Below are 24,895 nucleotides of genomic sequence, written 5' to 3' on the forward strand. Positions count from 1 at the left end.
GAGATTCTATTTTGTAATGTACTTTTTTGGACACCTGTTAGTTCCTGTGATTCATATGAGCCTTTTCCTTCCTTTGCGGTCAGCTCGCCCAGTTCTCTAAAGTAACCTCTTGCTGATGTGTCATTGCTGTGAGGGCTGAAATACTTACTTATGCTGCCTTGCTTAGGCTTGTGTGTATCTTTAGCTGTTGAGCGGGAAAAAATGTGCAGTTCTCTTCCATGAAGTATGTATTTGTTCTAGACCACAACTAATGTTGTTTTCCCAACTTGAACAGAAGCACGTGCTTAATATTTTTAAACTTTTTTTTTGACAGTTTGTAACTATGGAATAATTGTTCTATCACTTCCAGATCTGGCAGTGTGGTGGCACTTTGGAAATTGTGACTTGTTCACATGTTGGGCATGTATTCAGAAAAGCAACACCGTACACTTTTCCAGGAGGTACAGGGCAGATAATCAACAAAAATAACAGGCGCCTTGCAGAAGTCTGGATGGATGAATTCAAAAACTTTTTTTATATCATTTCCCCAGGTAAGCAGGTCTTTGGTTATGAGAAATACTTATTAAGAATTAAAATGTTACTACTGGGAAATAACATGAGCTATTTATATAAAAATGTTATTACTTTGAAGTTCTTAAGACAGAACTCACATAAGATGTACAAAAAGGAAGATCTTAATTAAAAAATAGTTTTGTTAGGCAGAGATGTGCCCTGAAGGTTTGGTTTGTTTGGTTGAGTTTATTGTCGTTTTTTTCTTTTTTTTTAAACATCATGATTTATGAATGAGCTTCCTGTGCAATAGAATTAAAGTTCAGTGGAGCGTCGAAAAGCTCAACTGTAGTGCTGAAAACTAGCCATCCAAATACATATCATAATAGGTTGAAATTTTGCCTCTGGCTTCTGTGTTATAGACATTCCAGGTTGAATAGATCAGATGTGATTTAAGTGAAACCCATTACCAGGAGTGGCAAAAGTTAACATCTTCTGTCCTGGTAGAATTTGCACTTCACTATCAAGAGGATAGGGACAAGTAGCCAATATGCTTGATGATATTTATTATGTTTCTTAAAGTCGATTTTAACAAAACTAGAGGATATAAAATATGAGAGCAAATTTCCTATGAACTTGAAACTTTCTGAAAAAAATATCAGGAAAAGAAAGAAAGCCTATGAAATATTGAATTATTACTTTCTACTACAGGATATTTTTGTCGTTGTATAAAACGACAAACAAACTTTGGATGGCAACAGACAACCTTTCTAAATACTTACGACATCAGAGATATTTGACTTTAAATACTAAGTGGTAGTTCTGTATGCCACATCTGCTTTTCCAAAGAGATTTCTTTAAAGCCAGTATTTCCTTGTGAGTTGTGTATTAAACTTGCATTAGTATTGAAATTTGAAAGCTGTAATACAGTGTATTATGAGTCTGAGGAGTGTCAAATTTGAGATTATGGGTTTTAAGAATGCTTGTTAGAGCAACTGACTGTGGATTTAGGGTGAGTTTTTGTCTTAAAAGAATGCATTACTCAAATGAGACTGTGTAAGATTTATAATTAAAAATATCTTGCTACTACTCAAAGCTTTTGAGGTGAAATCGCAAGGTAACATCTTATGGTTACTGCTCTGTTTAGTAATTAATACAGCATTATGAATTCAAACATGACCTGTATAGTTATTCAGGAAAGTTGTATGTGAATAGGTGCCATCATTTTTGTTTAAGATTGCTTTATGTATCCATGTCAAACTAGATTTTAAAATGTACAAAATAGCTGGAACAACTAACTCCAAAAAAAACCTAATTCTTAAAAAAATGTAAATTAGTGATAAGCCATGACACGGCTCTGTTACTTTATATATAATCTCTATAGTCCTTCCATTTCATGTGGTAAGCATAATCTACAAGGAGTTATACTGTTTTAATTTTATAGGATTGATTTTTTTGATAGGACTTCCATAACTTTGCAGTATTGTAGAATATGCATGCATTGTCTAAAGACAGTAGAAATTCTGAAATGGTGGAAGTAACTTAAGCCATTATCTGTAACTGCACTGTATATTTTCTTTCCTTTCAAGAGATACATGCCTGCATAGTTCGTATGCTAGCAGCCTAAATGATTGTTGGATAGGGATGTCTTCTTGCCAGGCTTCTCTTAGAGCATCTGCACCTGCTGACTGTCACACGATCTCATTTGTGTACCCATATCTGTATTGACAGTGCACTGAAAGTTAATGCTAGAATTTCCAAGTGTTTCAAGAATAGGATCATATAGTATCTGAATAAGATGGGTTATTCTGAAAGTGGTTTGTTGCCTGGGGCTGTGAGGAGAATGGTTAGTACTGTGGGTCATTCTTTAGCTATGATGAATACCTATTGTTCAGAGAATGAACACACAAATGTACTCAGTGCCACTCGTGCCTCTCACCCCCCAAATCCATGTAAGTTGCGAGAGCCAGTATATATAAACTAACAAGAATTACTATTTTAGGAAGTTCACAAACACCTTATTCTTGTTATTCTGTTATCTCCAATCTGAGCTGGGTGTTGCAGACCCTAATTTTACCCATTGACAACAAATAGCATCAGTAAAAGTTTCAGTAAGTCTCTGTGGCCATTAGTTGTTTAGGAAGTCAGTGAATCTCTGCTACCTTACCTCATTTAGCCATACTCTGCTTTTCCAGATATCCTTCTAACATAGAACTTTAGATGTAAAGTTCTTGCAGAATGCTGGCTTAGTAATCCTCAGGCAGAGTACTGCGTGCAGCCTGTGAAACTGTTTGCTAGTACGACGTGTGCTTTCAATATTACTGTGACAGCGTCACATGTTCTTGCAAGGACCAAAGTGAGGATTCTTAAGCTGATGCTGGTTTGCAAGCCTGGGTGCAGATGAGCAACAAAAACAGGCAATCCTCTGAACACCCAGGTTTTTTCTCATTAGTTGATGTGGGTGAGAAAATTGGATTTTGAATGAGATAATATACTGACAAGCATCATTGAGCCTAGCTAACAAGACACTTGTTTCTTCCTTTATATACTTTCTCTTCTGTTCTCCTAAGATAGTGAATCACAGAGGGATTCATCCAGGAAAGCAAACCTAAGATTCTCAAGTAGCTTTCCCATTTCATGTAATCTGTGTTGTCTGGAATAAAAAGGCTTGCTGCTTGAATGATAGGAACTCAAGAGACTTTTTACTATTGATGTAATGTAGTTAAATGCAAAGCTGCCCTCTTGAAAAGTAAGCCAGTAATCCTTTTCTTCATTTATAAGTATAGCCTCGTAGAAACTGATACTTGTCTGTTTTAAGCTTGCATGCATTTTAGAAGCCATCTCTCTGCTTAGGAGTGTCTAGGTACAGCTGGAGGTTGGGCAGGCACGTGTTGCTGCAGCTGTGCTCAGCCAAAATCAAGCCTGTCTCATTGCACCAACAGCTATTCTCCCTGGCAGTAATTGCTCTAGCTTCAGTCCTTTCTCATTAGCCGATAGTTTTACTTGCAATCATGTGTTACAGCAGGACCCTGTTTCCCAGACTATTTCCTCTTTGGCTTCCAGAAAACAAATCCAGCATGTGCAGGTGAATAGTCTGATTCATAGCTCCAGTCATTCTGTTCTGTGGACTCTGCCACTTCTTTATTTCTAGTGCTGGTCTTTCATCACTTTCTCCAGGCTAAAATATTAGGACTGGGTTGTCCAAGGTGAGGATTCACGAGATGGTGATGTCAATCTCACGGCTTGCTGCGGGGAGAGTGCCTTGCTTTCCACGGCAGGTGTCCTGGTTTGGCAGGCACTAGGGCTTCTCCTCCCATCATTTTCTGATCGTTCGTCTGCATCAACTGATTCTACGACTTGCTGAACTTGCTAGGATTATTTGTTCTGTGGGCTGGCTCCCCATGGGTTAAGTTAGCATGAGTGTCATCATAGAGGATACTGTGGGAATCTGAAGCTGAGCAAGGGAAAGCTACCCCTTTCTGCAGCAGCAGCTGCAAGGCATTAGGCTGGCTTGCCCCAGCTACCTACCCTTAACCTTCTCCTAGCTAATTAATGATAAAAACTGACAGCTGTAGAATTTGTCGATATCCCTAATCTAAAGGTGAAGCATGGATACTTTCAGACTCTGTGATTTTGCCATGCTACATGTGAGTCTGGGTTCCAACCCCTACATACACCCCCTATTCCTTGTCCAGTGTTCATCCTTGTCATTCAGCAGCCTCTTGAATCCCAGCTAGTGAGCTGAAGACATCCCCAAAAGCAGCTCCAGTGATCTTGGGTAGAGCCTTGTGTAGCTTTTATGGAAATTAATTTTATTGTTGACCAAAAGTTTCCCCATAAGCCATCTTCTGTTGCCCAGGGGCTAAGTGGGCATACAGAAGGCCTGAAAAGACAGCATTATGGAATTACCTGAACAAGAGTCATCTATACAGAGACATAGGTGTGTTATCATGAAAACTGGATCAGCAGGCCTCATATCTAATCACTGTGTGCACTAGTCTCTAGCCAACCACAGTAAGCCATGGTTCAGTATGTACAGACTGAAATGGATAACATTATTTATGGTTGATAGGGAGGACAGAGAAGGAACTGAGTCCACATCTTGCAGTGTAACTAAGCCCATTTTCAAAGTCCATACCGAGTGATTCCATGTGGTTTTGTATTCAGCTACTATTCCCTATCAGCATTAATTGAGAATGCAAAGAATGTAGCTATTCAAATTGGATTTAAATTATTATTGCTTATCAAGTTTCATAATATTAAATAAAAACAAGTTATATGATTTTTATCAGAAGACTAGATTTAGATGAAACAGTTTCCATACTGTGCTTTTTAAAATGATTGAGCAATTTATAATCATGATGAAAACATCATGCATTGTTGGTTTTTTTCGAAAGCAGTTTAGCATAAATATATTGCCACACATTGAACTTGGGCAAGCAAATCTTCAGCTGTTGAAATTTTGAGGATGGCAGAATTGTTGCAACACAGCTGATGGGAAGCTTAAATGTAAGGTGCCAAAGACAATTAAACAAGTATTTCTCTCATAGACATCATTACATGTGTGGATTTTTTTTGTGAGGAAAGACCATTTTAAATTAATTAATGCCTCATCCCTGGAAGTGTTCAAGGTCAGGTGGAATGGGGCTCTGAGCAGCCCAGTTCAGTGCAAGGTGTCCCTACCCACTGCAGAGGGGTTGGAATGAGATGGTCTGTAAGATCCGTTCCAACACAAACCACTCTGTGATTCAATGATTTTTCCTAATTTTTTTTTAAATGAACCGAAGATTTGAAAGAACAAGTGGGCATGGACTGTCTTCCTCATGATGCACATACCTTTAGAGACTGGCATAATTTTCTCCTGGGAGGAAGATTTGAGCTAGTTCATGCTTTGTCTTTTGTTTTCGTTTTGTTGTTTTTTTTTTTGACAAGCCTTTGAAAAAAAAGTTCAAAACCACTAGAAGGTCATATGTCACTGGTGTGTGTGTGTGTATATATATGTATATATATATATCAGTTTTACTGATCTGTGGAGGAATAATGTACTTAATTTTTGGTACGCCTTATGCTTTGCTGTAGCTTTCCTTGTTTTCTTCCATTCTTTTTTTCCCCCCCAAAAAAATTCCTCATAAGTAACTGCCACTGCACTGGGTAGAAATACTCAAGCTAGTTTTGAGTAACATAGAGAATATACCAGAAATCTTGGAAAGTGAGTAATTCAACCTTATTAGAGGACACTCCTAAGGCAAATATGCCTGTTCTGCTCTTCAGTCTGTCTGCTAACCTGATGCTAATTGTAGTCTGTATGACAATGTATGGTTTGCTGCAGACCTGACTTCAGAGAGGATTTTTTAAACATCTTTCAGAATAAAAATGGTTTAATGGAATACATTGCAGCAGAGAAAAGAATCAGCTGGCACTTTCTATGTGGTGACATTTAAAACTACTTTAAGAAACAGCATGCTTGTACGCTATTAAGTCTCACTTTACATTTAATTATTTATGGTTGTGACTGTAACTGTTATTTCTCTTCAGTGATGTGATAAAGCCTTAACAGTGATGTTTTCCGGAGGTCAGTGTAGCAAACTGAATAAGTTTTGTGTCTAAGGTTGTGAGGATGGCATGGTAACTGTTTCATCCATCAGCTGCTTTTTCATCACTGAAAAATGAGGAAGCCCATACTTGGCTGTGGTTTGAATCTTTCTGTTCTTACTTATATCATCTTTTGAGAGAGTGTTGCTTTTGATGTAGAGCAAATATTTACTTTCGTGAAGATAGGACAGCTTTCTGTGGTGTTTTTTTTTTTTTCAAATTTGTCTTGTGTAATTTGGTTTAGGGATTTCTTATGTGACTTGAATGCCTGGACAGAAATTTTCTGAAATTCTATAAAAACAGGATTTCCTTTGCATTCATTCCTTTACCAGTGTAGTTTTCCAGCATCTTTAATAAAAAGTCTTTAACAACAACAACAACAACAACAACAAAAAAAAAAGCCTGGACCCCTGGCCAGCATTTTTTTCTTTCTGGAATATTGAAATTACTAATGTTTTTATTGATAGTTACAGACATGTAGCTGAAGTTATCCAATTATCTGTCTCAATTGAGTAGAAAGACACCATCTGCTGGCAAGTTGATTTAATACACAGCATATCAGCTTAGAAATGTCTCAAACTATGTTTCCGAAGGTCAACAGTTTAAGAGGTAACTCACAGTCCTCTAAAGTGGAGGGATTTCTGAAAAATGTATGCACCTGGAGGTCTGTATTGTGGTGACCAGTTGAGCCATATTTGTGGTTTGTTAGGGGAATTTAAATTGCTAGGGCTTGGTTTTGTTCTTTTTTTGGTTTGGGTTTTTGTTTGGTTTGGTTTTTTTTGGTTGTGTGTTGCATTTGACTTGTGAGATATGGAGTGTGGTGTGGAAAATAGGAAAAGGACCTGATGCTTGAAAACTAAAAATTATCCCACTCTAATTATTGGAATATTAATTACAATAGTGCTTAATTCTGGTGAAGCAAAAATATCTACTGTTCATGAGCACCTTCCTCAACCCATCTGCAGATGGGACTTGCACTTTCAGAAGGAATTAAAGCAACTATTAAGGAGTGGGGAGATACAGGAAGAAGGAGCACTGTGATAAATGAGGAGCAAAGGAATAAAAAGGCAAGCAAAATACCACAAGAAAATGATAACAGTCATAATGGTGAACATACTTCCTGCAAATGCTGCGGTTATATTGTGCAAATACTGAATTATTAAAGGTTTAAGTTCCCTGTATGAAGGCTGCTTTCTGCCTGCTTCTTTGTGCAGTTAGATAGATGATGAAGGGTCCAGCAGGTAGTATCTGGCTTACAGAAATAAATTAAAATTAAATTCTCCATGCTCCACAGAAAGAGACTTCTGTGCTAAGCTGCGTAGATATGCACCCCAGTTACTATTGGGGGTAGAATGGCAGAAGTGACTATAAAGGTTTCAGCCTTTCTCCTCTGTTAACTTAGTTAGCAACTGCATTCAAATTGTTCCACAAGCCACAGGTAAGAAATTGTCATGTACAGCCCAAATGTACTGATTCTGTCTTTTGTATAATTAGGTGGAAAAAGAAGTCACAGGTCTTGATGGTTATGTCCTCTCTGAGTGTAAACAGCATAATGCTATATTAAACAAAAACTTACTTGTATAGAGGTGGTTTTTAAAAGATAGTCTTTCCTGGAAGTAGTATATTATACTGATGTTTTTTTGTTTTAAGTGGTATTATATAAAATTTATTAGCAGCCATTGAATAAAACTTTCTTTGTTTCTACAGGAGTTACTAAAGTTGATTATGGAGACATATCGTCACGACTTGGACTAAGACGCAAACTCCAGTGCAAGCCTTTCTCCTGGTACCTGGAGAATGTTTATCCTGATTCCCAAATTCCACGCCATTACTTTTCTCTGGGAGAGGTAAGATTTTATCCTTCATATTTATCTTCCCTATATAAAGTACATTGGACAGTAAGTTGTTTGTATTTTAAACTGAGTAGTCCAAGCAAGTTATCACCAGCAAAGTTCAAGTATCTTGCACCTGTGTTCTGTCACCTGTAAAATGATAAATCTGGCCTATCAGTGGGGCAGATAACTGAACTTCCGTATACAGTACTGTAATTTGAATGTTTTCCTTTTTTATACCACAGTACAAAATGTCATGTAGAAAGGCTTCAGAAATATTCCTTCAGAATGATGTCTCAGCCTTGCTGGGCATTTCTGTTTTTTTCTTTAGCATTTTAAAGTGACTATAAAGGTAGTACAAATTTTGTTGTCCTAAATAAGTAGGCACCTACCTTCCCCTACAAGTCATGTTGAGCTCAATATTGAGCCTGTTTTAGGGTGATTTTGTACTGTTTGGTTTAAAACACTTTTAGCAAAATAGAGCAGGTGTTCATGCTGCTGTATGACTATCAGAAGACTTGATATTCATACCTGCTTACTATAGAGTAATACAGGGATTAATACTTCTGAAAGTTTTGGGCTGGAAACTCAATTGTGTCCATTCCATTGTAGTTGAATCTTTGAGCAAAAAGTGTTCCCAATATGGAATCCCCCAAAGAAAGCAAAGAAACAAACACGGTTCTGTAACCTGGTAGCTTGAACATTTACTTGGGACTTCAAGTCTTGGACAGTGGTGTCTCATTGTAGTGTGGTTCCTTTATTTCACATAACCTCTGGTGTGTGGCGGAGAGAACTGGTGTCATTGTGGTTTGATGTGGACCTAGTTCTTTTCTAAAAATAGCAACCTTTGATGATGTGCTCTTTTTCACTCATAGATAAGAAACGTGGAGACAAATCAATGTCTGGATAACATGGCAAGAAAAGAAAATGAGAAAGTTGGAATCTTTAACTGCCATGGAATGGGTGGCAATCAGGTGACAGTTTTAAAAAATAGTTATTTTAATGTATTGAATTATTTGGAACATCAGTTCTCATTGGGACAGTTATTCAGTATTTTCAGCCCTTATCTTCAAAATACACTAATTTTAAAGTTTAGGAAACCCTCATGAAAGAAGACGCCTGTAAGAGGAAATGCATGAGATTTGGTGGTGGTTTGTACTTGTAGGTTCTTGAGGCCTGATTGCAGTACGTTCCAGAACAACTTTAAAGTCAAAAACAAAATGAGGAGAGGAGGAAACTACTGTATGCTAGACTTCACCTCCTATGGGTTTTCTGGAACTGCCTTCTGGTTAGACCTTCTGACTGGTATAGTTACTTTAAAAAGAAACATGCCTGTGCCTGAAATGGTGTTTTAATATATATATTTTTCTGGCTGTCAGTTGTGGGATTTGTTTTACATCTATTTTTTTGTTCTGCTTTGTTAATGATTCTTGATGAATTGTTTTCCAATGTACAAAGATTACCTGTGTTTGGGGATTCTCCTATTCCCACACAGGAATAAGTCTGCAATTTAAACAATATGTCTATTTTGACTGAAGAGCTTGTTCACATGGTGTTTGTATTTGTTCCCTACAATCTTTCTATACATGCTGAAGGGAACAGAATAGAAAAGAAAAAAATAGTGGGTATTAATGAAATAATACACAAATGTTCCCCCTTTCCCTTGCTCTAGGAATCTTTTGGTTGAAGGGTTTTTTTTAATTCCTCTCATTCTTTTTCTGTCTAGGTTTTCTCATATACTGCCAATAAAGAAATTCGAACAGATGATTTGTGTTTAGATGTATCCAAACTTAATGGCCCAGTAACGATGCTCAAGTGCCACCACCTAAAAGGAAATCAGCTTTGGGAGTATGATCCAGTGGTAAGTCTTCTAATGACTTGTGACAGAAAAATGAGACAATTGGGCTTTTACACAAGCCTACAGAGCAACATAATCCAGTGTGGGACCACTATTTGACAGTCGAAACAGGAAACAAAGTCAGGATTTTGTTCCCTCTGTTATTAATTCACCATGTAGTCATTTAATAGGCATGTGCATTGATTTAATTACCTGATGAGTTTTGAGGGAGCTTTTAGAAGAATATTTTGAATGTACATTTGGATCCTCTGCAGAAATGTAGTCTTTTTATTGTAGTGTTGCATCTTTAAACACCTAATGGCAATAGTCTCTCTTGCAATTATTGCCACAGACTTCCCCTGTGTTGATCCTCAGCCATAAATTTGATTGTATGTGTTTTTCGCTTTATTCTGTCAATAGAAAATCTAGGAATAATCTTCATAACTTTACTGAAAGTTGGCTAATAAAGCACAAAAATAAGTTAGCGATTACTTAAAAAGTATGCCCACCTGGTTGAGTGATTTTTTTTTTTTTCTTTTTGACTCTGTTCAACTCCCTTCTTCGTTCTTCATTGGCTGTATGAGTGCAGGAGATTGATGTGCTGAGGGTTTTGACTGTTTGTTGGACATTTTTTCCCTTGTGCGCATAAGGCCAGCCCGTTCTGCCACTTTTCAGTCAGTCCAGTGTTCTGGTTGTGCTGCTGAATGAGAGAAGAAATACTGATAGTGCTGCCTGTTGGTGCAATAGACAAGTTGATGCACTGATAAGTATCTGTAGTACAGTGGCAGTAAATGCAACCACCAAAGATCTCTTCTCCATGACGATAGTACTGAGGTAAACGGACTGCTCTATCGAAGATTGCATAAGTAAGATTAGTAGGTATTAAAAAAGATATATTTATGTGAATTTCCACACACTTTTTATGAAATAACATACTTTTTTAAAAGAGCATAATGCTAAAAGAGCATGGAAGTGAAGTCAATTTTGTGTCCCCAACTAATTAAGAAAAAAATGTACTTGTGAATACATATTCAGTGTGTTTGTTCTGATCTTATAAAAGCTATTATTATAACTAATAATTGAAGTTGTGTATCTTACCAAACTTTAATTTCTAACTCTTTGAGGATCCCTAGCTGTATAGTCCTATTTAAAGAATGGTGGATGTTGCTTGATTTAAAAGTTCAGAATGTTTTGTTTTTTCATGAAGCAATGTTTTTAGTATCTACAATGTCAAATAGCATATTTGAGTGTTCTTTATGATTGGGATCTGGAACCAGTAACCATGGGGTCTTGTCTAGTTCCTGCTTGCCTGTGGAAGAGTTTTGATGGCAACTAGTAATTTTTTTATTACCTTATGCCTAGTGATTTTTTTTTAAAGCAAATTTCTTTTTATTTTTTCTTCAAGAAATTAACCCTGTTGCATGTGAACAGTAACCAGTGCCTGGACAAAGCCACTGAAGAGGACAGCCAGGTACCCAGCATCAGAGACTGCACCGGCAGCCGCTCCCAGCAGTGGCTGCTCCGCAATGTCACCCTTCCAGAAATATTCTGAGAGGTTCTAAAGAAAAGCAAAGATTGACTGGGCTACCTCGGCTGATACTTTGGCTACACTGTTAAGTAGCAACAGAAGAAACTTCTGCTCGGCAGAATCTGCAGTTCGTCAGCTGTTAGAACTCCTGCAGCTTCTCAGTATCTGTGAACCAGCCTTCCTGTATAAGGATGTGAAACTACCACACATACTAGTGAAACTGTGCCCACTGATGTTTACAAGATCGAAAGAGTTTCTTCCAGCAAATAATTTAGAGACCGTTTGGACAGTGGAAGCATAATCAATGAAATAGTCTCTTTGAAGAGCTCCATATCATTTTAGTTTGCTTGCACATCAGTAACCTCTGCTGAAAGTGCTGTTGTAACGAAGAAAGTTTCAAGAATTATTTTTTCCTGGTTAGCAGCGGTAACCAGACTACTAAATATAGATCCACAAATAAGTGAAAGAGAGAGCTGGAAATCAGATTCAGTAACATGAAATAAGAATTCTGTGGTTTAAAAACAAAAAGTAAACAGGGTTTAATGAAACTAAATCAGAACTATGAAAAGTACAATTTGTTATAGTGAAGTATCAAATTTATATGTAGATTTTATACCTCAGTGGGGGAAAATAACCAAGTCAAAAGGCAATTGTTTCTCTTTTACAATTGTGTGATAGTCCATAAATATTTTTTTTCTGGTGAGTCTGAAATTATTTTGGGCGCAAACAAAATGAGCATAAGAATAAACTTAGCTCTTGAATGTCAGATCAACTTTTTTTTTTTTTAATTTTAATTTCTTGGCTGTTGGAATTGTATCTTTTTATTACTGTCTGAAAACTGGAGGTTAACATGCTGTCTAACTTTTTTTTTCCAGACCTGCCATTTCAGTTTATACTTGGGTCAGTCAGCTTATGGACTTTCATGGCCAAACAAAAGATTTAAGTACATTTAGAAATTAAGTTAACTTGATGGAGTAAGCTTAGCGCCCAGGACTCATACTACTGTACTACAGTTTTGTTTTCATAGCAATAAATCTTTTGTTCCTTGTTTGATTTCAGTCATCAGAAAGCCAGAAGAAAAGATACATGATTTGGGTAGCAGAAGATTGGCAAAACTGCAGGTTTTCTGGAATCCTTTTTCACTTCATATTCAGATGTGCTTCATTGTCAAGTGCATATTTAGATTAGACTCTGAATTGTAATGTTGATCTGCTGCTTTTTTCTAATAAAACCTAAAGAAAAATAGCAAAATTGGCATAGTTTTTAAAGTTAACATATCCAAAAGCAATATGACTATGTCATTACATTGGTCTGCATTTTTTAACTGAATTGCTTTGTTTTGTTAAAAAAAAAACCTGTGTGGGCTGATCTTGAAAATGAGCCACTGACCGCTCAGAGTATACATTGAATTTTCTTTTGGAAAGAAAAATGAGATTTGCTTAATGGAGAGGATATTTTTATGATAAATGTCACTGTTTGGCCAACTGTCCTGTAAAGCAAATTAAACCTAGACTCATGCAAAAGTTGTGTGGAATTATATTTGGCTGTTGTGGCCATTTTAGATTTACTATTCCTGGTTGCTGTAGTCAGTGTTATCTCCATTATTTCTGCAGCAGTACACAAGAATTTTCATACACAAAGCAGGGGAAATGTTAACAAATTATAATATTACGTTGTTACTTTAAAAATACATGAGATGATATGGGATTAATATCAGATAGAGCATCCAAATATCTAACTAACAAATATCTTTCATTGATTCCTCTGTTTGGAAATCTTATGAGATCAAAGGGGATTTATGAAAGTAATTTATCAAAAATATATTGAAGTGTGCCAAGATGACTTTAAAAAAAAAAAAAAGGAATGAAAATGTCTGTCTTAAAGGTTATGTGAGAAGACTTATTCCTTTATTATGATCAGTGAAGAGAACAGGGTGGGTGACAGTGTAATTGATGCATTTTCTTGCTCCTCAGATACTTTGTGGTCCCTCCTGCTTTTATACTGTTTCTGAAGTACATGTGTTTGATAGTGTATATTAGCCACCAAAATACTGTTTTCAGTTTTCTGCTGTGTACCGGTGAATGATGACTTGGGTCATGTTTTGGATTTAATTTTTTTTTTTTTTTAGTTTATCTTAGCAAACTAGTACTTTTTAGGGTGCGTGTGTGTGTGATGGTGCCTTAAAAGTGGGGTATCTGTTACTTCAGAAACAACTTCCCAAACACAAAACACTTCCCTTTAAAAACATTGCCAGCAAAGATGTTGTAGGTCGGAGCTGGGTAAGCTTTCATGAAATGAAAAGCAGGAGCATCAGAAATGCAGTGCAAAAGTCCTATAAGTTTTCAAAATTTCTTAATTTAGTGCTTCAGATTTCATAGGCATAGGCCACATCACTGAACACACAAAAAGAACATATTTTCACTTTATATTTCCAACTCTTATGATTGCTGTTGTGATATCCTATTAACAATACTGAAGTGCCGTGGCTTGCAAGGTTACTAAACTTGTACGTAGGCTTCAGCGTTACTATGATTTTACCTTTCTTAGTTCGACAAGTCATTTTATATGTTGGTCACATAAAACTGCAGTAAAAATAATCGCACAACTTAAAATGCACATATCAAGTTGTCAGCTTCAGAAAGCTGAAGCAGCAATGTGATTTCCAGCCTATATGTTACCAGTTCTTTCCTGCTGAATATGGGGGGGGAGAAGCAGCAGACCAAAGAGTGGCTGCAGCCCCAACGTGTTTGGCTCAAAACCCTGTAGCTCAGCCAGTCCCTTGGTGGGTAACTGGTGCTGGTTGAGGGGCAGTGGGCTGTGCCTAGCTTGTCCATGTCTCCACGGCACATGCTCAGCAGTTGAGCTGTGTTGGTGGACAAAACAGGGTTTCTACAAAGACTCCCTGTCCCTGTAGCAATGTGCATTTCAAATAATCTGTCATATTAAGGACTTTTCAAACATGGCCACAGAACAGCTTCCCACACCTGGTTATCTTATATCTTCTCTTGCCACAAATGTGGCTATCACCAGAGCTGCCTGCTGAAAGTGAGCTTCCTTAGGACTCTGTTTAGCTGTAATCTCCCAGGAGTGCTCCTCCACATAAAGGCATAGCACTTCTATATACCAACTTTGAATAGGAATACTAGTTGACTCTATCAGTTATAGACACTCTTAATTCCTTTCCAGCTAATTTGTCTTCTTGTACTGAAGTTTTTAGCTGGAATTTTTAGAACCTCTGTAGGTATTTTTATTTAACCTGTTCTGGAAAAAAAAACAACTTTGTTTTTGCCTTACTGTGTAACACACCTTTGTTATGTGACATATCAATAAGTTCTAACAGAAATCCCACTCTGTCCTGCAGTGCTTCAGAACTTATAGCTGTTCAGATCAGATGTAGGAGGGGGAAAAAAAAAAAGACCACTGTTGTCTTATTTGACATTGACAGCAAATACGTGCAGAGTAAATGGGAAAAGAACCCAGTAGTTGCATTTTGAAGACAATTGGTAAACTCTCTTTTTGACCTTTTGTCTGTCCTGTGCTCAGTATATTTAGCATAAATTTCCTATGCATGCTGTAAAGGCAGTGTTCTGTTCTCCTTTGCTTCTCATTTGGCTTTGTGAAGACATTTATTGAGAAACACCAGTGCCTTTTAAATGAGTTAAAGTATATTACATATTATGGTACAAACTTCAGATAACTACACTGTACCAGGTCTGATTAGGTCATCTTCAGTCTGTTCAGATACTGAAAGCCGCAAAACAGTTATCTGTGTGTACATACAACTATGTTATTGTCTCAGTCAGTTTATTTTATCAGTATTAAATTAAGTTGTATTTTAGTAGCTTTATTTTTATAGTAGTTTTATATCAAGGGGCTTAGCGGTCTCTTCATTTTGTTACAGCAATGGTCCTCATCAGAGATATGCACTGTAAGAAAAAGAGAGAATCTCTGTTACAAGTTAGCAGCAAAACTAAGATAATCTTTCTAATTCTTGCTCTATTTTTTCAAGTAATGTAAAGCATTCAGAGAGATGGGCAAAATCCTGGCAGATTTATTCTGTTGTACTTCCCCTTCAAGGTAAGTAAGGAGATGCAAATGTGCTTCAGAAGATTGATCGAGAAATAGTAACTCAGAGTTTTCCTTCACTGTATTAACTATTCCTCCATGCTTTTAAATGAAGAAACATGGGAAAGCATAAGTGTTACAGAGCAGATTTTGATAGCTTTAGGACCCTTGCATCTTATCTGAAATAAGTTATAAATAGTAGAGATTTAGGGTAAGACAGGAATATGCAAAGTTAAAAACTTGCACAGTGTCAGAGTGCTGTTTGCTCCCAGGTCAGTAAGAACATTTCTTACAGTCACCTTAAAGCAAATAGTTCTCACATTTGCATCTTACTCTACACACTAATAATTGAGAATTGTTGGGTTAAGCGTAATTGTGATATGTGACAGTTGTACACATTGCGTACAGTCCTTTTCCTGTAGAAAGATTTTAATGCAGAAAACAAAATTGACCCATAACGAATAGATTATTTAAAGACCAGAAATTATGACATTTAAAAGAAAACTAATTTACTCCATTGTTCACTTGTTTTCCTTTTGAATCTTGGAGAATGTTTTTGTAGCATTCTGCTTGCATTTCATGCAGTGTCAACTGATCCTTACCATTTAGCTATGTGATGCTACTCCATAACAGAGTCAAACTCTGAGATGAAAACAAACTGCTGTTTTTCACAATAAACCAAGTAATTGTCACAGCACTGGTTCACGGCATAGATAGTAACCTGCCTCTGAAACAGTCTTTATGGGTTTCCTTGCCTCTGAAGCAACTAGTAAGACACACAGAAGAACTTTCTTTCATTCAGTTTTAAATGCATCTTCTTTCTTTCTTTCAGTAGATGAATGTCATTAGGAGTTCTCTTATAACCTTGATGTTGTTCATGCTTTGTATTCATCAGAAAATCTTTTTGGCCTCACCTCTTGTTAAGTCCTGTCTCATTTTTATCACCTTTCTTTGAGTCTTTTTTGTTTTATTTTCAAATATTGGATTATGGTGTTTATGATAGTGATGAGGTCATCTATATTGCCATTAGAGATGTGCATTATTTCTGTGTTATCCATTATGCATTCTAATAGTGCATTAAGTAAATGTTTTCAGGAACATTTAGCTTATAATACAGGACTGTAGAAGTGACTCTGTTCTATTTTGCATTGTCGAATTTGTAGATTTTTGCTTTCTTTGAATGTATGCTGTTTAATGACCTAGCTTTGGTTGTTTTGCTGTCTTAAATAACTTGGTACTTCTTTCTCAGCACTTAATGATACTGGTTCAGTCACAAGTTTTGGACATTCCCACTTCTGCTTTTCTCTTGGGTTTGAACACACCTCTGCAGGTCATCTGGTCCAAACCTTGTAAAAGCAGGGCTGACTTCAAAGTTAGATCAAGTTGCTCAGGGCCTTCTCCAGTGGGCTTCTCAGTATCTTGAAGGATACAAACTTCTGGCCAACCTGTTTGTGTCTGACACCTCTCACGGTGAAGAGTGCCTCACTTTCCCCCCCTTTATCTAATCAGAATTTCTTGTCCTGCAACTTGTCTGAGCCTTTCACTGTGCATTTCAAAGTCAATCATAAGTCTTTACTTGGTAGATGCTGTCTGCTATGTCATTTCCCTGTTTCTGGGAATATAACCAGTTGGCCATGTACAGTTTATATACTGCAAGTGAACTGCTAATAAGGTTCTGAACTGCTAAGGAGGTTAAACCAGTGTTTTAAGAGACTTCACCACTGCTTCCTCTAAATTCTAGAAATATGCCTTTCCTACAAAATTAACTTCGGCAAAGAGAGGCACCTATCCTGTGAAGTGGTCCAAGAAAAGCTGTTGGGTCTATGTCCAGCCCACAGGAAGTGGGAAAGAAGCCCAGCCTTTATTGCTGTGGCAACTTCAGTATTGGAAATATTCAGACCAAAGAATTTGAGAATAAGTTTTGTAGTTGCCTTGGCTGCACGATGAGTAGATATGGATTCTTTCAGAGCAGAAACCTTATTTCAAGTTCAGTGAAAACAGGAAGAATTTTCTAGCTGCTGTTTTCTATCCTGGTTTTGATGTACATGAGTTCATTAAGTAGGGTATCCGAGTCTCTAATGGATCCTTTTGGTCTGAAAATGTTTTCAGGTAGCTAACCAGATTAGCCAAATGTCAGCTTCAGATCTATGCCAGATAGATAGACACAGCTCAAGTGACCAATTCTGTTGGGAAGTGTTCTAGGATCCCGGGTTATAACAGCTGTCACTATAGATGATCACTGTAATATGGTAAGTGATGGCTTGTTGCATGCCAATGACCCTTTGCTTGCACTTTCCCCTGTACTCTTGAGTCAGGGAAGTGCTGGGAGTGAAAAGTGTCATTTGCATTACCCCAGAGTAAAGAACCTCTCCACATGTGAAATGATGAAAGAAATGTATGCTTGAGGCAGTGAAATCAAGTTGCACATATAATTCCATTTAGATGTGGCTGTACTTATATGGTGAATGAACTGGAAACAAATCTCAACCCCCCAAATCCTCTCTCACATTCCCAGATGCTGAAAACCATAGAAACCAGCTCTGCATTATCCATACTTAAGGCTTGTTTGAATGTAGAAGCTGACAGAATTACCCTTTGTAGTCAAAGCCAATCATTATTCTAATTTGGCCTGGGTGTTTTGTGGTCTTGAATGTAAATTACTAAAAGAAAAAGCAGAGAATTATTCAATTATAAATTGTGCATGTGTACATATTTACGTGAAGTAGTTTAGACAAAGTGCATTAAACCACTTCAATTAGAACTGAAGCTCAACCCTGCAACAGGCTGTTTTACTCCTGTGTTATCTGTTATAGGCATGTTTAGCCCTGCCTGTCATGTTTGGTACATATATTGGTCACTGCCATCTCAACCCTACTCGGTTGGGTCCCAGGTGCGATGAAACGCTGTATTGTTCTTGTTCCTTTTCAAGGCTCTGGACTGCCAGGAGGCATTGTGTGCTCTTTCCACTTTGTGTTGTGCCTTTGCCTTGGAAAGTGCATTTATACCCTATGCAACAGTGCTGAAATACGTCTCAATGGAAATTGTATCTTCTGAGTTGTGGCTTTGGTAGAAACCAGACCCATAAGGTCTGTTTTTTTCTGGCTACAGACTTGCCAGAGGCTGGGTCTCCTGGATATGTCAAGATCAGTTGCCTAAGATATGCTTTGTTTCTCTGACACTTCAGTCCAATTGGATCAATGATAATCCAGCCTTATGAATGCTTCAGAGGCCATTTGAGTATAATCCATTTACTCTGTTAGTTCCCGCAGTCGGATTTATAACAAATGTTGGAGTGATCTTAAATAATAACTGGCATCGTTAAAAGAAATTGTTTTCTTCAGCTTCCCAAAAATCTCACCCCCAACAGTTTGTCAGCAAAGAAGGGTTTTTTTTGCCTTTTTCAGGCCAGTTGAAGAGATGACTCTTCAACTATGCTCAGGCATTGGCATTTTAGAGCTAGTGGCTCACCCCAGTTCAGCCACCTGCCCGTGAGCACCTCTCTGCCTCTGCCAGCATGGTGCTATCACTGTGCAACATGGACATCATGAACAGGTCATATTATTGTGAATGGTAAACAGGCAATGCCTTTTGCATGGTGTTTCATCAGTGTCTGATGGTTTGTTACATGCAGCTGATAACATAACCACTTGGTATAATATCCACAACACAATGGAATTTTGTGTTTTAGTGTAGCAGCAGTTGACCACTGCTATATTGCTGTATTGAGCCTCAGATTTTCTTCTGACTCATTTACTATATGCTCTGAATATTCTATTTCAAGTCCCCCTATCTCATGTAGGAAATACCAGAGGAATGTGTAATGGACTTTCTTCCAGACATGGGGCTATTCGAGTCTGCCCATTAACTGTGTATTTGACTTGGACATCAACAAGACACATTAATTGTTCTCATCCTGTCAAGGATGTGTGGGAAATTAAAAAATATGTCCATTAGATGTGATTCTGGCTGTAGGTCTGGAAAGACTGATGTACAATTTTCTTTCATTTTTCAAAGAGATGACAGAACTAGAGTCATAGTAGTGATGGTAATGTGGAAATAATGTGGTTTGGTGGGGACTGTGATAGCGGGAATACCTTTATCACTCTCTCAAAGCTGTTCAGTGATGCTGTCTGTTCTCCCAGACCTATTGATGGAGAAATGTGGAGCACTGTGCAAAAGAGGTCTATGCTTGATCTCAGGCACGAGTGTGAGATAGCTCCTTTAGGAGCATCTCTGCTGCCTTGCAGTAGCAAAAAGGTTTACACAGCATATACCTATGTATGTTTTTTAGTGTGTTGTTCTTGCAATCCTTAATATTGCTGATTAGAGCAGTAGGAACTGGAGGAGACTGATTTTTCCTTCAGTTTTGTGGACATCATTAATGTAAGGGGTTTTGGTTTTGTTTTGTGGGTTTGGCTTTTTTTGTATGTTGTCCTTCGCTGTGTTCACATTCCATGGCGTTACTGATGCATAAGGAAGTTAGTTGAATCCTATGCATCCCCTGACGGAACTTGTCTGAATGTGTCTGTAAGAAGGACAAATTCTGCCAGAAGCACAGAGAATATAATAGCAGTTGTGGATAGCGACTCCCCTGCCCTGCACCAACCTTTACACAAGCTTTTTTTGAGATACGGTAGTTCAGCATAAATTTCTTCCTGTAGTAATCTGAGATCCACTCTAATTGTTACATAAAGCTACCTGTTCTTTTTTCATTAAACCATGCACCTCAAAAGCTGTGCTTCGTAGTATTACCATAGACAACTTTGCATATAGTTAATGGTATGAGGTTGTTTAGACAAGTCTGCCTAATGTCGTCTGTACTATTAGCTGACAAAGCCAGGGGAACAGTCACCTTGGTGTATACACTGTGTCTTCCTCCTCTATGGCAGAGTTCTTCACTGCAGTTTTATTATTACTGGGGTTATACCGAGTTCTTACTGCCACTTCTCAAGTAGATGATGTGAGGACCTAGGGCTAAATTAGCATCAATAAGGCGTATGTGAGAAGCAACCCTCAGACAAGTAGTTATCGATGTGTTGGGCACTTCATGTTAACTCTATAGGTGACTCCATACAGCTTTCTTTTGATAATAGAGCAGTTTAAAACCCACAACTGTAATTAATCCATATGTGTGTGCTCATTTTACTTCCTCCTTTCCCATTCCATAAGAGTCTTTACAATTTATGCATAAGAAGGAACTTAGATGGTGCCAAGAACAACTGCACCCGAAATATGAGGAGTAGAAGTATCCCACCACGGATGCTAGAAATAAGGAATTGTGGTAGACATACAACCAAGATGCAAATGTTCAAGCAGACTGCAACTTGAAGAAATCCAGTTAGAGGTAATCTCCCTGTACGCAAACTTTTGTATGATTTTTTAAAACTGATGAAGTGAGCTTTGACTTCTGACTGTCTTGATTATTCAGAGCATGAAGCTTATTGAAAGCTAAGCTGTTGCAAAAGGCTAATGAAGTGATTTTTCCTGTATCCTGTGGATGTAGCTTGATGACTGTAAAGTTCAGCTCAATTTTTTTAGGATGTGCCTGGACTAGGAATGTTAACTAGCTAAAATAGATTTAATACAGCTGTATATAATCACGGAGAGAAGAAATAGAAGCTCATATTCTACCTGATAGTGTTTGGATTAAAAGGCAATGGGATAAATGTGACTTGGAACAGATTTGTTCCTTGCTGGCACAGGAAAAAAATAAAAAAGGGGGAAATAAAAAAAAAATAAAAAAAAATAAAAAAACCCAAACAAATAAACAAACAAACAAAAAAAACCCACCCACACACCAGCCCTGCTAGTCACCATACTATGTTTTAATTTTTTGCAGTTACAGGGATGATAAAAAAATCTCGATGAACAATTGAATATGTTGCTTTTTTTGATTTCCTCAAATATTAATTTCTAATGCTTCTCTACTTACTGAAATCAGAATTTTTTCTCATGTGAAGTCTAAGTTAGTGTATCTTCTTAGCCAGTTTTTGCTGTCTCTGCAACCACTCTAAATGAGAAATACTTTGGGTCAGCAGAGGGGCAAGTTATGCTTTCCCAGAAGCCGTTTTGTTGGTTCAACTAGTTTACAATAGATACATATAGCTGAGTCTTAGGAAAAAAAACAAATTATTTTTCTTTTAAGTTAGAAGAGCCAAATATTGTATCTGATCACTAATGGAAAAGGAGGTATCTTCACAAGTTTGAGCTAAACTTAAACCATTATTTTACAATCCTTTCTCTGAAAAAAGTGACTGAGCTCAAGCTCATATGCTTCTTAACTAACTAATGCCTGTCTCTGTGAGGAACTTCCCAGCCAGTGAGAAAGGCCAGCTCTGCGTGTTGCTACTGCAGATGCTCAGGGAACTTTTGCTTTGGGCTGCAGCTGCAGAGCACAGCCCAGGAACCTGGTCTCCTCAGTTTTGTGGAAGGCACAGAGACAAGTTATAGAGAGACAAGAGCAGAGGTCTGTTAAAACATGATGACAACTGGAGATGAACATGAAACATTGTGAACTGAAGAGGCATCATGCTGAAGATTTGCTCATCATAAATCCTTGTCACTTGCATGGCATCACTTATGTCTGCTTCACAGGAGGGATTTGTGGACATCCTGAAAGAGGTGGGTGTGCTGAGACTGGGGAAGTGTCTTTCTAATTGTCAAAGCAGCACCAGACCCAGGACTGGAATTTTGGTAACAGAGACTTTCACCGAAGCACAGGAGTGATGGTTGTGTCAGAATGGCCACTGTAGTTGCTTCATGCCCTTTTCAATTTTCGTTCGCAAAAGGGATAGCCCACAACAGCCATCCTCCTCATTGGAAAGATTGTGCTTGTCTTTTTCTCCCTTTTTTTCATGTGTAGAATAGGGTTATTTTTAAAGAGAAGGAAGCTTTGCTTAACAGTCAAAGGATAAACAGTGGTTAGATTCCCTTTTTGTGGAAAAGGGAGGGTGCAGGTATGGTGAAGCAGAGAATCTTTAAGATAATGTGTTTAGACTTAAATGTCTCCTGCAAATTGTACAGAAAGCCCTACTAGTCAGGATTCTGCAGCTGTCAGCTTGAGTATCTAGTTCACGGGAAGCAGAAAAATAATACATAAAGTAATGTTTTAAAGAAATAAAAAACCCCAACACTTCTGTGGCTGAGTATTTTGAAAGCTTTATCCTTAAGGAATAATACAGAACACATCATTTTGCAAAGAACTGGCAGAGTATTTTGATGATGACAGCTAAAAGAGCTCATTTTTTCCTTTTTGGGGGCCTGTTCCCCTTTTCTTGACATTGTAATGTGTCTTCACTTTTCTTTTTCCTTTTCCCCTTGTCTTGAAGGCCAAAAATGTAACTCTGTGCTTACATCAGAGGTGTAATCCTAGGGCAGAGCAGGAGGCAAGCAGGTGTGGTGTCTTGCTGTTCTTGCGTTGATCTGTGCTTTCCTCGGTTGTAATTATTCTTGCAATTCTGCCTCCCTCTATTTCACTGTTACAGGCAGTCACTTCATGTGGCTTTTTCCTCACCAAATCAGAGCAACCACTCATCTTTCTCTTTCTGAACTCAAACCAGGGACCAAAGACACCATCAAATTTCAAAACCTTCTCTTCACAGAGTGTATCCCACTGACATGTCCTCTCTGCTTTCCTTCTCTTCACAGAGTGTATCCCACTGACATGTCCTCTCTGCTTTCCCTCCCTGTTGCAAAAATATCATATGTTTAGAGTCAGAGCCCCTCTGAGAGGGGAGCTCCATATGCGTGGTTTCATTTAACTGCCTCTCTGACTGAATCACTGTGGCAGACACAGTTAAAGCATGGCCAGCACTGGCCCTGGGCTGCTGTGGCTGCTACTGGCCACCAGGCTCCTGCTGTCCTTGCCACCATTCTTAAGTGATGGGCTTTGCCACGGATCACTTGACTGCATGAATGGAATCTGTTGCACCTAGCCATAAGTTGTAACACTTTTCAAAGTGGCAGCTTAAAGCTGTGGCAGAGACAAAATTGATTGATGCCAGAATTGGTTCCAGATGGTTTATAAACTGCCTGTGAGCATTTTGATTTTTGACAAGGTTTTAAAAGTGTAAAAACAAAACAGAAAAAAGGTGCTGCTTTGGTTTGGTGCTAGAAGGGTATTAGGGATCTTGCCAGTGGCTGTCAGCCATCAGCGTAGTTTTTGTCCAGCTAGTAGTACCTATGACAAGCTAACTTAAAATCAGGGAACATGAAGCAGCCAAAATGACATCTGTTTAGATAACAATCTCCTCATTTCTGAGTTGAATTTTAAGTTTCTCCAAAGATGTGCAGCCTTTTATTTTCCTCTAAATAATGAAAACCTTTCAGAAAATTTCTGGACACTGCAAGCAAAATCTTTTGTGTAGCAGCAAGGGATCAAGTCTTAGAGAAAACCATTAAACAATTGTTTTAGACAGATTTGAAGTGTTTGTATTGGACTACTTTTTGGCACCCCCTTTATTTTTTCTTAAAACCAGGAGCATCAGTTACTATGAATACAACTGTGCAAGGCCACAGGCAGCTGTAAAATCATATGAAAGAAATTAAAACCTCTTTCCTGTGCCTAATAATGCTGTAAGTTCTGTGATCTGAAATTTTAGGAACTTGTAGTGTTAGCAGAAATAACCAGCTGTCCTGTCAAACTTTGTCATAGCTGGCTTAAAATGCATGAATTACCCCTGTACAAAGTATTCCACTCTGGGGCCTGTCCAAAAGGCTGAGGAATACAAAGAATAAGAAAGCAAATCTTTCATGCTTGTATCAAACAGCTTTCCAGGTGTGACTGAAACTATTTGCAGCTGCACATATAAACCCAACCTGCTATTGGCACCACATTTTGATTCAGTACATAATGGTTAAAATTTTCAAGACAGTTATGCGTGATTTTTATTTAGTTTGTAGATTTGGATTTGACAGACAGCAAGTGCCCTAATTTAAGAAGCAAAGGTGGCTTCAGTTATTAATTTGCACTGCTGATAAATGATCTCTCCTGTGCGTGACTGGCTAAGTAAATTGAAAGTACCTGTCTTAGTGCTTTTCTTTTTTCTTGTTTGTTTTTTTTCTTTTTTTTTTTTTTTCAGATGAGGAAACTACAACTTTCCTGTGATTTAAAAAAACTAATCTGCTTTTTTGTTTTCAGCTTAGCTACATAGGGCTTAACTTCAGTCCTGAAGGTCAGTGTGTGTACAGGTATTGTGCTTTAACCCTCAGCCTTGTTTGCTTTAAAACTAAATAAGACATTTACAGAATCTTCTTGTATTTCCACCTTGGGTTTTAGGATGAAAATAATGGTGGTTCCAGGGAATTTTCCTTTCTGTGCTTATAGCTTACTGTACTTCAAGAAAGGACCTAGAACTGAATTGAACTTTCATATCACTCAGCTGAGGAAAGCAAGTAAATTTTCATTTTTTTCCAATAAACTGAGAATGCTAAAAAGAGAGAGGAGAGAATTTGAATAAAATAGCATGGTCTGCTTTTAACTTGGAAATAACAGTGCTGCTCTGAACCTGTAAGTGAAGGCTAAAGAAAACCCTCAGAAGAGGACATTGGTTT

The 24,895-nt window shown here is 37.8% G+C and overlaps 1 protein-coding gene across 5 annotated transcripts in view; it reads left to right on the top strand.

Moving 5' to 3' along the window:
- The window catches only part of GALNT1 (polypeptide N-acetylgalactosaminyltransferase 1), a 93,708-nt gene extending 80,907 nt beyond the window's left edge, over window positions 1–12,801 (top strand). For all 5 annotated transcript variants that reach the window (XM_064660079.1, XM_064660067.1, XM_064660085.1 and 2 more), the window contains 5 exons: window positions 350–530; window positions 7,789–7,928; window positions 8,789–8,887; window positions 9,640–9,774; window positions 11,156–12,801. In XM_064660079.1, coding sequence (XP_064516149.1) covers window positions 350–530; window positions 7,789–7,928; window positions 8,789–8,887; window positions 9,640–9,774; window positions 11,156–11,302 — 702 coding nt within the window. In that variant the 3' untranslated portion in view covers window positions 11,303–12,801. The remainder of the gene's footprint in view (window positions 1–349; window positions 531–7,788; window positions 7,929–8,788; window positions 8,888–9,639; window positions 9,775–11,155) is intronic.
- The last annotated feature ends 12,094 nt before the right edge of the window (window positions 12,802–24,895 follow it).

Source organism: Pseudopipra pipra, chromosome 1 (assembly GCF_036250125.1).
Source record: "Pseudopipra pipra isolate bDixPip1 chromosome 1, bDixPip1.hap1, whole genome shotgun sequence".
Taxonomy (NCBI): Eukaryota; Metazoa; Chordata; class Aves; order Passeriformes; family Pipridae; genus Pseudopipra; species Pseudopipra pipra.